The sequence below is a fragment of the Callorhinus ursinus genome, unplaced genomic scaffold (genome assembly GCF_003265705.2).
Source record: "Callorhinus ursinus isolate GAN/ISIS: 27379988/994484 unplaced genomic scaffold, GSC_fseal_2.0 scaffold5, whole genome shotgun sequence".
Classification (NCBI taxonomy): Eukaryota; Metazoa; Chordata; class Mammalia; order Carnivora; family Otariidae; genus Callorhinus; species Callorhinus ursinus.
Genome location: NW_027397067.1, coordinates 4,638,285 through 4,652,351, shown reverse-complemented (window position 1 = coordinate 4,652,351; position 14,067 = coordinate 4,638,285). Strand labels below are relative to the sequence as shown.

Here is a 14,067-nt window from a genome sequence, read left to right as displayed (position 1 = left end):
AAATCCAGATGGTGAGGAAGAGCAACAAGGGGTAAGTACAAAGATCCAACAGCAAGGAGAAGAGGTCAGGTCATCTCATAAAGTTGTTTGGGAAATGTCATCACTTAGGTATTATTGGAGATCATTGTGCCCTTAAATAGTTATATAGATTTCTTTTTCATATTAATAGAAGAGTCATGAATAGACTGCATAACTGTATATGCATCTATTAGCTATTTACTATTTAAACAAATTCAACTGTAAAAGATCTGTAGGTTTGGAAATCTTGACCTAAATGTGAGTTTTTAAAAGGTATCATAGCACGTGTTATAAGAAACATGTTTTTCCTGAAATTAACAAAGTAACTTGTAGCAAATTTTATGATGTGTATGAAAGTTTGGAGGAAACAATTTTGTGAATGGTTCAAATACAATTTGTAGTTTTATATATGTCTATTGCAGTTAGTAAATAACATATGAAGCAGACTCCATAAGGTTTAGAAATAATTCCTTCTTACTAACTACTACTTTTCTGCTTTGCAAACCAGCTATGTATATTTTTGGTTTCTTTGCAAGCAGGCACAAACATACACAAGCACCTGTACATTCTTAATAGATTTTGTGTAAATAATTGGAAACAAATTCTAATTAAGCAACATATTTAAACATATTTCCTTTTTTCCTTTACTATTAACAATTTTTAGAGTAATTTTTAATTTTGATATAATTTTTCATTCTCTTTAGCTCCTCCGCAATTCACAATAATCCCCAAGGATCAAGTGGTGCTAGAAGGACATACTGTAGAATTTTTCTGTGAAGCTGAAGGCAACCCACCTCCAATAATTGCCTGGACCAAAGCAGGTATTAGCATATGGACAAGTGATTGTGAAAAGAGATAAATACCTTCTTTATTATGACAGGATAAAAAACAGTTTAAATTAATTATCATAGGTATATTATGGACATGAAAACATCACAGAAAATGTAATCTTTGAATTAAATATGTCATCATAATTTCTGTTATATGTTAAGTTTCAACATTTGAATATGTGGCCTTCCTCAGATAATCTCTCTGAGACTCAGTTTCTTCATCTATTTTTTTTTTTAATTCATTCATTCTCCCACACCTCTTCTCTCTGGCAACTACCAGTTTGTTCAGTTTCTTGAGATTTATTTATTTATTTATTTATTATTTTAAAAGATTTTTTTATTTATTTGTCAGAGAGAGAGAGAGCACAAGCAGGGGGTGTGGCAGGCAGAGGGAGAAGCAGACTCCCTGCTGAGCAAGGAGCCCGATGTGGAACTCGATCCCAGGACCCTGGGATCATGACCTGAGCTGGAGGCAGGCACTTAACTGACCGACCCACCCAGGTGTCTTAGTTTCTTGATTTTTAAAATAAAATTATTGGACAGTTAGTGGTTTTAAATATTTTTTAAAGTGGCAGAGTTCTCTTTTTGTACAAAGTGTAATTGTAAGTGCAGTGAAACCAACTATAAGTAAAACTCTAGCATGTTCAGTGGATAAAAGAGAGCTACTTTTGGTGGGGGTGTGGGGCGCTTGGGTGGCTCAGGAGATTAAGTATCTGCCTTAGGCTTAGGTCATTATCCCAGGGTCCTGGGATCAAGCCCCATCTCAGGCTCCCTGCTCAGTGGGGAGTCTGCTTTTCCCTCTCCCTCTGCCCCTCCACCCACTTGTGCACGCTCTCTCAAATAAATATTTATTTATTTATTATTAATAATATTTATTTATAAATATAACATTTATTTATAAGTATATTAAGTTTATTTTTATTTATTTTTAAGTATTTTTATTAATAAGTATAAAATAAATATTAACTTATTAATTAATAAATAAATATTTATTTGTGAGAGAGAGTGTGTAAGAGAGCATGAGTGAGTGGAGGGACAGAGGGAGAGAATCTTTAAGCAGACTCCCTGCTGAGCATGGAGCCCCACATGGACTGGATCTCACCAACTCATGAGATCATGACCTGAGCCAAAACCAAGAGTTGCTGGCTTAACTGACTGAGCCATCCAGGTGCCCAGAGAGCTGCTCTCTTTTAAGTGTTGAGGGGGATGCGGGGTGCACCTGAGAGGCTGGGCACTTCCAGTGATCCCTGGGGTGTTAGAGATTAAGGTCTACATTCTGAGAAGAGAGCTCCTCTAAGATTTCTCTGGTCTTGGAATTGCTAACTTTTATATTAGTTCAGGTAACTAGGTTAAATTCTAAACACATCAAAATTGTGAACGTCTTCTGGCTAAAATTTTTGCTCTCATCTTTGTAAGAGTAGAGTGGGTAGGAGGTGAACTTTGAAGCTGGAAAGCCAAGATTCACATTTCCCTCCTTCATTTACTAGTTTCATGACCTTGGGCAAGTAAGTTAACTGTGGTTTTACTGGAGTTTCTTTATATGCTGGGAGTGATTTGGGGATTATTTTGAATGTATACACATAAATATTTAGAAGAGTATTTGGCTCATTTGTGTACATGGTCAATAAGGTTAACTATTTACAAAGGCAAATCATTTTTAAAAATTTATTATTTATTTTAAAATTTATTGTCCATTTTTTATTTATCATTTTTTTGTTAACAATAAAGGTTAACTATTTACTTTTGATGGTAACATATTGTTACTGAAATACTTGAGAATGACAATCCATTAACTTGTTAATGGCCACAAGGAGTGTAAACTCAGTATAAACTCAGAGGTGATAAAGTGCAATGTTGGCTGGGTGGGTATAACTGTGAGGATTAGCAACCTGAGTGTCACAAAAACCACCATTATCGAGATTCTGTCTCAGCACCTTAAATGTTGTAATTCCATAATGTTTTTATATTACAAATATTGCATACATGTGACAAATGTGATAAAGATATTTGAAAATTGTATTTAGTAATCATTTTGGGGGTAATCTAGGAATAAAAACTGTTATTAAAAATAAAAAATGCAAAAACAATTCTATCCAAATTTTGCCTTGTTTGCACTCCATTAAGTAAAAAGTGGGAGTGATGAGGCTATAGAAGTAGGTGTGGTTGGTTAGCCTGTGCAATGCCTTGCATGCCCCCTTAGGCATTTTATAGCTTGTTCTAAGAGTAATAGGAAGCAAGGGTAATGTTGGAATAAGGTTAATTTTGAAATTTGCACTCTAACTATGGAAAATAAAACTGAGGGGGCAAACATGAAGGTGGAGGAAATCATTAAGGGAGCTGACCAGTTCTCCTGCAGGGGGCTGGTCAAGGGGTGTGCCCCATTTCCCAGATGCAGCGTTAGGAGGAGCGGTCCCAGTATTGTGACATGGAGGATTTCCAGAGAGATCCCAACTTTTACCCACCCCCAGAAGATCACACAGTAATAGTTTTCAGCTTTTTGAGCCATAACAATGCCATACAAAGTATTTTCTTTCCCTCTTTGCAGGAGGGCAGTTCCCTCAGGAAGGTCTGCATACAGTTTTCTCCTCTGGAACTTTGAGAATTGACCATGCAGCACATCATGACCAAGGCCAATATGAATGTCAGGCAGTAAGTCCATTGGGAGTGAAAAAAGCATCTGTCCAGCTGACTGTAAAACCCAAAGGTAATGTGTGCTGTGACTGGGTTTACACACCTGAAGAGTGCCTCTTTATGTGTCTTACACACATCCCCAGGGTCTTTATTACTTAGTTATTTTTTTATTTTATAGGATCTAAGAAATTGCAAATTTTACCACTTTCTTTCAATCAGTCTTTTTTTTCAAACTTGAGGATTTTATTTCTATTAATACTAATTATTAATGTTCCTTCCCAAAATATCCTTTTGTGTTTTCTTACATTTTTTTGCAAAGCTAGTTAATTAGCCCTACCTGCAGAGACTAGCTCACAAAAAGATACATTTCTCATACCTGATGGTCTGAATTTTGGTCTTATATTGATGTATCTTTTATGCCCAGGTTATTGGGAATATACTGCAGATACTTTGCTCCAGACTCATCATGAAATACAGTACTTTGGTTTATCATAAATAGTAATATTCTGGTATGAGGTTGGGTTATTAGCCCATAATTTATCATTAACTGACATGTAAAAAAAAGAAAACTCAAGGCTTAAATTTTTATTTTTTTATTTTTATTATTTTTTTAAAGATTTTATTTATTTATTTGACAGACAGAGACATAGCAAGAGAGGGAACACAAGGAGGGGGAGTGAGAGAGGGAGAAGCAGGCTTCCCACCTAGCAGGGAGCCTGATGCGGGGCTTGATCCCAGGACCCTGGGATCATGACCTGAGCCGAAGTCAGACGCTTAATGACTGAGCCACCCAGGTGCCCCAAGGCTTAAATTTTTTAAGATAGTTCCAATGTAAGGATGAAAAATGGTTGTTATTAAGTACTCTTGAAATTTCTTCTTAGTTAGTGGTTTATGTTGAAATGGAGGACCTAAGTTACTGTGTGTGTGTGTGTATATATATATATATGTATATATATATATATATAGGCATATAGGCATTATATATATATAGTGCCTAAACTGCATTTTTAGCATTATTTTACATTTAAATATAATTTTATATTTACATTTAAATATAATTTCCTAGGTTTCTCCCTAAATTTGCTATAATTTATTTTGATGTAGTAGATCTAAATTCAGAGGTAACACATATTTAGATAAGGTTGTCCAGATGTAGCAATACAAAGGTAAAAAGAAATATTAATAATGTTGAAATGTCCAATGATGCTGAGACATAGACATAAGATTATACTGAACTAATATCTATGTACAATCTAGTATTGATTCCTTTCTCACCATATTTTCAACATATCAAGTGCTTATTATTTATTTGATGGAAGTTAAGGTTCTATGAAGAGGAAAAAGGATATCAGGGAAAGTAGTCAAGTAGCAGCTGAAATGCATGGGAAGATTTGAAAAAACTATTGAAAGATGAAAGGAACTATCGTGCCCTTGGAAAACCCCATTTCTTTGGTTCATTCTTTCTAAGAGGAAATGCTGAAATCTGCTCTGCAGAATGTTAAAATTACTTTTGAATTGTTTTTCAACTAATTCAACTAATTTAAAAATCAGAAGGTTTTTACATTAATATCTTTTTATTTTAAAGATTTATTTATTTAATTGAGAGGGACAGAGATAGTGTAAGAGAGAGTGTGTTGGGGGGGTGCAGAGGGAAAAAGAGAGAGAGAAACTCAAGCAGACTCTGATTTGGGACTTGATTTCACGACCCTGAGATCATGACCTGAGCCAAAACCAAGAGTCAGATGCTCAACCAACTCTACCACCCAGGCACCCCTACATTAATATCTTTTTAAAAAGGAGAACATATTAAATCAACACATTGTAGTCAAATAAAATATAGCATGAAGTTAATGGTCTTAGTTTTGTCCTCTTTTTGTTCCATTATTACATCCTTCCAACAATGTCTCCCACTGACCCTCTAGATCTCAATTTAAAAGCATGCTCCTTCCCCAAGGAGGGTTCCTTTTCTCCACTCTGTAAGATATTTTAAGATGCCACCGTTGAAATTAATATTAGAATATACCATTTAATCTAATAGTTGACACATGTGGAGGAATTTGATAAATTTATCAAATATCCATAGCTAAGAAAATATTACCAATAGGCACAAATGTAGAAACAAACAAATTTTTTTAGCAAACAGAGAGCCCTACATGTTGAACAAAAACTATGTGAATGGAGTGGGGGAGAGGGTCATAGAGAGGAAAGGGTTGGGATGGTTGGTTGAGTTAGAATGTATCAGATCTTGACTATAGGCCATGGAAGTTTCCAACCGTTGGCCAGATATATTATGTGGGATATTAATCAGCCCAAAATGATTAGGCAAATGTTGAAGTGAAGAAACTCTAAAAATAAGAAACCACTAGATCTATGACATAGCCAAGCAATGTATGAGGTGACCTGAACATCCATGACAGAGGGAATGGAAGAGTTAATGAATTCAAGTAAACATATAACAAGTGGAACCATTTTATTTCTGAAATTATTAACAATATTTTTTTTTTACCAATACTCCTGACAATATTTTGCAGGCCCCATTTTGTTTGTATTGAAGTGTTTCTCAAAGTGTGTTCGTGGATTGTCAGTGGAGGAAATTTCCAAGACCCTTTCAAGGGGGTTTTTAGTTTAAAACCATCTCATAATAATATCAAGATCTTATTTGCCTTTTTTACTAGGTTGACATTTGCCCTGATGGTACCAAGATAATGGTGGATAAAAGTGCTGGAGCCTTAGCATGAACCAAAGCAGTGGTACCAAACTATATTAGTAATTCATATATTCTTTCCTTGTAGTGGGAAAAAGAAAGTAATTTTATTTACAATGTTACTGATAAAACAGGGGGAAAATATTACTTTTATTAAATCTTGGCCCTCTAGAAGATGCATCATGAAAGAAATTGGCAAAAGAAGCTATCATTTGTCAAATTTTGATGTAGTATCATAGATTTTTCACAATTATCTGAAAAAACTTTTAAAATATCCCTACATTTTGCAAGTACTTATCTTTCTGAGGCCATATTTTATTCATATACTTCAACTGAAATGACTAATTGCAAGAGATTGAACTCAAAACAATTATTCAATTATTGAGATTTACAAAAGTGTAGAACAATATGCTATTCCACTCACTACTTTCATTTTTGGAAAATTAATTAATGTTCATAAAATTGTGTTATTTATCTGAAAATTGTATGAGTTTATATCTAATTTTTGAATAAGTAAATTTTAAAGTTTCAGATTTAATTTCTAATATGGTGAACATAGCTACATATAACGAACATAAATAAAAGCTCTTTGAGCTTCTCAGTAATTTTTAAGTGTAGTGTTCCTGAGGTTAATGTGTTTTAGTAACATTCATTTGTTGGATCTTCTTTGCCTGATTTCTAGATCTTTCATTTTTCTTTTTAATCTCTTTAAACTCTTTGTTGCCACATCATTTTACTTGCCTTTCCCATGTCTACCCTTTATGGCCCTTGCTGTGTTATGAACAGTGTGTATTCACTCCAGAGATGCTTCTAACTTTTAGCTATGCAATAGTTTTATTTTTTCCACTAATATTTTGCTCAAGTATATGCAAATATATATATAAACATTGGATGAAACTAGTAATTTTATAGAAACATATAATTAATGAAAACTAATTCCCAAAGAGATAGAAATATAAACAGAATATAATAGGGGAGAAAAAAGTTGCTGAAGATCACAGCAGTGCAGATACCCAGCTGTTACTCTTTGGCATAGCTGAATAGACTGTTAATTATTCTGAATATTAAACTTGCAAAAGAGATCTCTCCAGTAAGAGCATGTGGCCATGTGGTTTCCCAAGAAAACCATCACATCTATAAATAACAGAATTTCTAATGCTATTTACGTTGTTTCAGGAATTAGACAATAATAAACATGCTAAAAATATTTTTAGTAAAACAAACCTAAGCTTGATAACAAAATCCTGAGAGTTGATTAAAATATATAAAGGAAAAACTATCTTGCACATCTATGCAAAATATCCAATAATGTAAATAAATAAATGTAGTTATAAGTCATAAAGAATCCAGTAGCATATGAAAAGATATTAGTCCATAATTAAATGGTTTTTATTGCAGAAAGTCAAAGATAGTGCAATAATAGGAAAGCTATTAATATATTTTATCATATTAATGGATTTCAGAAGAAAAATCAGTATTCTTTCCATAGATGCTAAAAAGACATTTAATAAAATTCAACATTTATTCTCAGTAGAAATGCTCAGTTAACATAGGTCTGAACAAACATTTCTTCAACATGATAAAATAGATTTACATTCCTGGATTTTTTGCATATGTATCCAAATAGTTTTCCTTTCATATATTTTAATGATTTTTTAGAATTTGTTATAAATTACACTTGCTTTACTGAACTCATTAGCCAGAATCCTGCTTAATAGAGAAATGGTATAAATAATTTCACTAAAGAAAAGATTGCTGTTGTCACTACTATCACTTAATATAGATATAGAGAGATAAATTATTACCATTAGCCAAGAGACATAAGAAAGAATAACCAGGAAAATTCTGAGAAAGAACCATAATTAAGGAGGACTTATCATACTAAATTATAAAATATATAATAAAGCTACATAAATTAAAACTACCCAGATAGTACATTAAGACAAACTATATAATCTACAAATTGATTCACTTTCATATGGGAATGTCATATATGAAAAAGATGGCATTTCCTTTGAATGAAGAAAAGATAACAATTCAATAAAACCTTTGGGAATAACTGGGTAGACATATGAAAAATAGCACTGTGTGCATATGATGCACATTTTGTTCTGGAGATGTCTTTCTAGTCGGGAAGTGTATGTGACTGGCCCTTCTTGAGATCTGTGTCATAGCCTCTTCCACACACATCTCTACTGATCTTCTCTGCTTTAGGTAGCCCTCCCTCTAACTTTTTGGTGGGGTGGGTTTTAGTGCTTCCTTAATTTTACTGAAAATGAATCTGGTAGTTTTATAAGCAAAACTAGCAGTATGTTTCTGATTTTCATCATCCCAGTTGCTGTTGGACCATTTTTTTGGATAAAAACTGGAAATGCCACCCTTATGCTCCCACAAGGCTCCGTTTTTTCTTTTCAATATTTAAATCTCACAATCTATATGCAGTTCTTTTCCTGGCCTTCTCTCAGTGCAGGCTGGAGCAGGTGACTCTAGTAGATGGGGTGTCCATCTAAGTGTAGGGACTGGGAAAAGGCAAGGTTTAGTTTTTTGTATACTTTCTTCTTTTTTAATCTTTCAATTCTTCCTACCTAGTGATAGCCTAGAAGGAATGGAGAGGAAGGCACTGGTTCACTAATGGGAAGTCAATGGCAAGGTGACCCTCTCTTTTTTGTTGCTATGAGGTCTTGTCTGGTCATAAGGGACCTATGCATGGCTAGTTCTCCAGCATTATATGAATTTTATTCAGAGGCCATATCGAGGTTCCCCTACTGCTCATTTCCCTGGTATGGGAGACCGAGCTCCATCCAGCTTGTGGCCTTTTAGCCAATTGTTTCTTCTCACAGCTGGTTATTCTACAGCCCCTGCTGATACAGTTTCCTCATTCAGTGGGTAGTTCACAATAGTGGTATTATCGGTTAGAGAGGAAAGGCAAATCACCTATATCAGTTAAACTAACAACAGGTTTCATATCAGGAGCAATAGCAGCCACAAGAAGCTGGAATCAAAACTTCAAAGTGGGGGGCGCCTGGGTGGCTCAGTTGGTTAAGCGACTGCCTTCGGCTCAGGTCATGATCCTGGAGTCCCAGGATGGAGTCCCACATCAGGCTCCCTGCTCAGCAGGGAGTCTGCTTCTCCCTCTGACCCTCTTCCCTCTGGTGCTCTCCATCTCTCATTCTCTCTCTCTCTCTCAAATAAATAAATAAAATCTTAAAAAAAAACAAACTTCAAAGTGGGGGCACCTGGGTGGCTCAGTCACTTAAGTGTCTGCCTTTGACTCAGGTCCTGATCCCAGGGTCCTGGGATCAAGTCCCACATTGGGCTCCCTGCTCAGCGGGGAGCCTGCTTCTCCCTCTGCCCCTTCCCCTGCTTGTGCTCTCTCTCTATCAAATAAATAAATAAAATCTTTAAACAAAAAACTTCAAAATGTCTCAAGGAAACAGTAAAAATGGTATTGTATAACTAACAATCTTTCAAGAACAAGGGCTTAATAAATATATTTTCAGTAAACTGAGAACGTTTGTTAACTATAATACTACTTTAAGGAAATTTCTAAAGGAAATTCCTAAAGAAAAGAAAGATCTTGAAAGAATGGTTGATATTCAAAAAAGAATGCAAAGGTGAACAAAGGAACTGCTGAACATGTAGGGAATATTAAAATATTTTCTATATCAAATATTAATAATAATAATTGCTATGATGTGGGACTGAATAAAAATCACATAATTAAACATTACCTAACAATGGAATATCAGTTAGGAAAGTGATTATTGGTATTAGAGTAATATAATATTCTTATATACCCAGCAAAATATCAGGGGTAGGTAGCAAAAAATAAAAAGTATGGTAAAACAAACAAAAAACTATGGTAATAAGTTTTAAATCAGAAACGTGAAAAAGATGGAGTTAGAAATTACTTAAATAAAAGATAAGAAAAGAATAAAAAATCGGCAGTTATTTTGTAGACAAATTCTGTAAATGTCTAAGATCAGTTCAGCCTTATACAAAAACTATTATAGAGAATAGAACAGGGAATAGTTCCCAAATTTAACTAATAAAGGATATTATGAGAAAAAATTTCAGAATAATCTCTATAGGAAATATTGGCCAACTGAATCCAATGACATTAATAGATTGATGGAGTACAATTTATGATTTTAATAAATAGAGGTAGACAAAACATTTGATTAAATTTATCATCTATTTGTTATTAAGAAATGATCTTAGCAATACAGAAATAAACAACTAAAATGTTTTCTAAAAAATACTTTTTATAGATAATGTAGATAACATTTTTGAAAATGATGTTTTTCAAGATAAAATGTCAGAAATATTTCCTTTGGGAGTAGAAAGAAGATTACTTTTACTCAACACCGTAATGAAAGGTCCTCACCTGTGCAAAAAGAAAAGAAATGAAAACAAATGTTATGAATTTAGAAAGAATGCATACAATTTTATTATTTATATGTAATAGAATTTTCCTCATACATAATTCAAAAACATTTACAAATATACAATCAGAAATAATAAGAGTTTAGCAAGATTATTAGTTGACATTAATAAGTAAAAATACTACTTGTATTTGTACACATGTAATTCTACGTCAGCAACAAGTAGAATACCTAATTTTATTTTTAAAATAATACTTCTTAAAATAGAAAGTATAAATTAGTTAAAAATAAACCTAACAATATATTTTATTGAGTGTACATACGATATTGCACTGCATATCTGTAGAACTTCTTCATCTTGCTTAACTGAAACTTTATAACCTTTGATTAGTAACTAATAATTTTTAAGAATTTCTAAGAATTTTTAAGAATATATGGTAAGTGTTCTTACCACAATAAAATGAAATTTAAAACATAAATAAAAAAATAAATAAAAACATAAATAAATCTAACAAAATATGTGCAAGAACTTGTAGGAAAAAAAATGCTGTTGGAAGAAATTGAAAAGACGAATCCTTCTGTAAAGATGTTAGTCTTTCCAATATTGATTTGTAGGTCAATGCAATTCTGGTGAAAATCCTAGAAGGGTTTTTGGTAGAAAATGAAAGGTTGATTAAAACTGCATATAAATGAACAAAGATTTAAGGATGACTAAGATAATCTAATAGCAAAAGGTTATGAATCTATCATAATTAACATATTGTGTTATTGGCATATTGACAAATTGACTCATGGAACAGAAAGACATTATTAATTACAGCAGTGGCACTGCTTACCTACAGAAAGTAGATTTCCTCAATAAATAGTGATAGGAAACTGGTCACAGGGAAAACATGAAATGAATCTTCACTTTACCCCATACTCCAAATTAAATTCCAGATTAAAAAATGACTTTAATATTAAAACCAATATTTAAATATTTATGAATAAAATAAGATTTTTATGATAGTACAGAAGAATTTTTAGAGCAAAATATAAAAATCATTATTGTATAAGAAAAGATTGATAAAGTCACCTACATTACAATTTATATCTTCCATTCACTTTTAAAAAAAGAATCAAAAGGTATTTGCAACATATATAACTGACAAGTATTCTTTTTATTATTTGTAATATATGAAGAAATTTCTAGTTCAATAGCAAAAAAGGACAAATAAATTAGCAAATGGGGAGAGATAATGAGTACAGTTTGGAAAAAGTTACATTTAGTATGCTTGTTGGGACTGAATGTAGATCTCTAAGATGGTTAGTTTATGAGCATGAAGCTAAGTTGTGTAGTCTATGGTTGTGAATGAAGTCATTTAGAACCAAGGGGGTGTTTTGAGTGAGAAGACTAGAGGGCCAAGGGTGGGAATTCCTTGTAATGCAGAAAAAAGAAAAGCTGTGAATTTACCATAACAAATGCCCAGTTTGACACAGAAACTCAGAGAAGAAAGGAAGCCCAACAGCTAAGAATTATCTCCAGAAGGAAGGGGAACCCTTCTACACTGTTGGTGGGAATGCAAGCTGGTGCAACCCCTCTGGAAAACAGTATGGAGGTTCCTCAAACAGTTGAAATTAGAGCTACCGTTCGATCCAGCAATTGCACTACTGGGTATTTACCACAAAGATACAAATGTAGGGACCCGAAGGGGTACGTGTACCCCAATGTTTATAGCAGCAATGTCCACAATAGCCAAACTGTGGAAAGAGCCAAGATGCCCATCGACAGATGAATGGATAAAGAAGATGTGGTATATATACACAATGGAATATTATGCAGCCATCAAAAGGAATGAGATCTTGCCATTTGCAACGACGTGGATGGAACTGGAGGGTGTTATGCTGAGTGAAATAAGTCAATCAGAGAAAGACATGTATCACATGACCTCACTGATATGAGGAATTCTTAATCTCAGGAAACAAACTGAGTGTTACTGGAGTGGTTGGGGTGGGAGGGATGGGGTGGCTGGGTGATAGACATTGGGGAGGGTATGTGCTACGGTGAGTGCTGTGAATTGTGCAAGACTGTTGAATCACAGATCTGTACTTCTGAAACAAATAACGCAACATATTTTAAGAAAAAAGAAAAAGAAGAAGATAACAGGAGAGGAAGAAAAGGGGAGTATGTCAGAGGGGGAGACGAACCATGAGAGATGATGGACTCTGAAAAACAAACTGAGGGTTCTAGAGGGGAGGGGGGTGGGGGGATGGGTTAGCCTGGTGATGGGTATTGAGGAGGGCACGTTCTGCATGGAGCACTGGGTGTTATGAACAAACAATGAATCATGGAACACTGCATCAAAAACTAATGATGTAATATATGGTGATTAACATAACAATAAAAAATTTAAAAAAAATTAAAAAAAAAAAGAATTATCTCCAGAAGGAAAGAGTGCTTCAATGGGTCAAAAGCTACAAAAAAGTACTCTCAATAAAGACTGATTTTTTTTTTTAAGATTCTGAATTTAAGGACCTAAAGAACAATTTTCATGCAATCAAGGAAAATAAGCTTCAGCATAAAGGGGAGGGGAGGCAAATATGCAGAGACTATTTTTTCCAAGACATTTCTTTGTGAAGGCAAGCAGTAAGAAAGTGACACTGAAGATGGGGTAGGAATATGGGCAAATAAGGGGAGGAGCCAATTATTCTGAGGTATTTTCTGAAGGAAAGAAGGCAGAAAGATGGAAGGGAGTGAGTAAAGGTGGTTCAGGATTTCTCAGGTAGCAAGATGGGATGGGATTTGCAAAATTCAGTGAAGCAATTTGCCTTAAAGATAAGAGGCATTTCTTCACTTTAGATGAGGAGAAAAGGGGAGTTAGGAATGGGTGTATAGAGAAGTACCTCTATGAAGAAGGAGTGTAGGAAGTTGAAGGATTTATAGTCTGAGGACTTGTTTTGGCTTGTTTTTTGTTTGTTTGTTTTTTCCTGTGGAGTAGAAAATGCTGACATTTTGTAGGAGAAAAGTATGCTGAGAGATGGATTTTTTTATTGTTAAATAGGATCTGAAGTGACAAAGGCAATTTGTCTCTGATAAACCAGGACACATGATCACTCCAGATATCTTTGAAGGACGGGCATGAAGAACACAGTGCCAGTGTGTTGAACAGAAGGACAATGGGGTAAAGGAATTGAGAGTTTAGGAAGGAAAGTGGTAGAGGGGATGAAACTTAGGATCCTGGCTGAGGGCACCTGGGTGGCTCAGTCTTTAAATGTCTGCCTTCAGCTCAGGTCATGATCCCAGGGTCCTGGGATCGAGTCCCACATCAGGCTCCCTGCTCAGTGGGAAGACTGCTTCCCCCACTCCCCCTGCTTGCATTGCCTCTCTCGCTGTCTCTCTCTCTTTCTGTCAAAAAATAAAAATAAAATCTTAAAAAAGAAAAAAAAAAGGATCCTAGCTGAAAAGGGGAGAATGACAGCTGGCTGAAAAGGGGAGAATGACACTAGACAGTCTTGACCA

At 34.4% G+C, this 14,067-nt stretch overlaps 1 protein-coding gene across 3 annotated transcripts in view; it reads left to right on the top strand.

Annotated features, from left to right (window-relative positions):
• PXDNL (peroxidasin like) overlaps positions 1 to 14,067 on the top strand; it is a 502,908-nt gene that overhangs the window by 387,487 nt on the left and 101,354 nt on the right. For all 3 annotated transcript variants that reach the window (XR_012378199.1, XR_012378200.1, XM_025870586.2), the window contains exons 11-12: positions 723 to 839; positions 3,394 to 3,552. Coding sequence is in view for 1 of the 3 variants with exons in the window: in XM_025870586.2 (XP_025726371.2) it covers positions 723 to 839; positions 3,394 to 3,552 (276 nt within the window). In the remaining 2 variants the exon portion in view is untranslated. The remainder of the gene's footprint in view (positions 1 to 722; positions 840 to 3,393; positions 3,553 to 14,067) is intronic.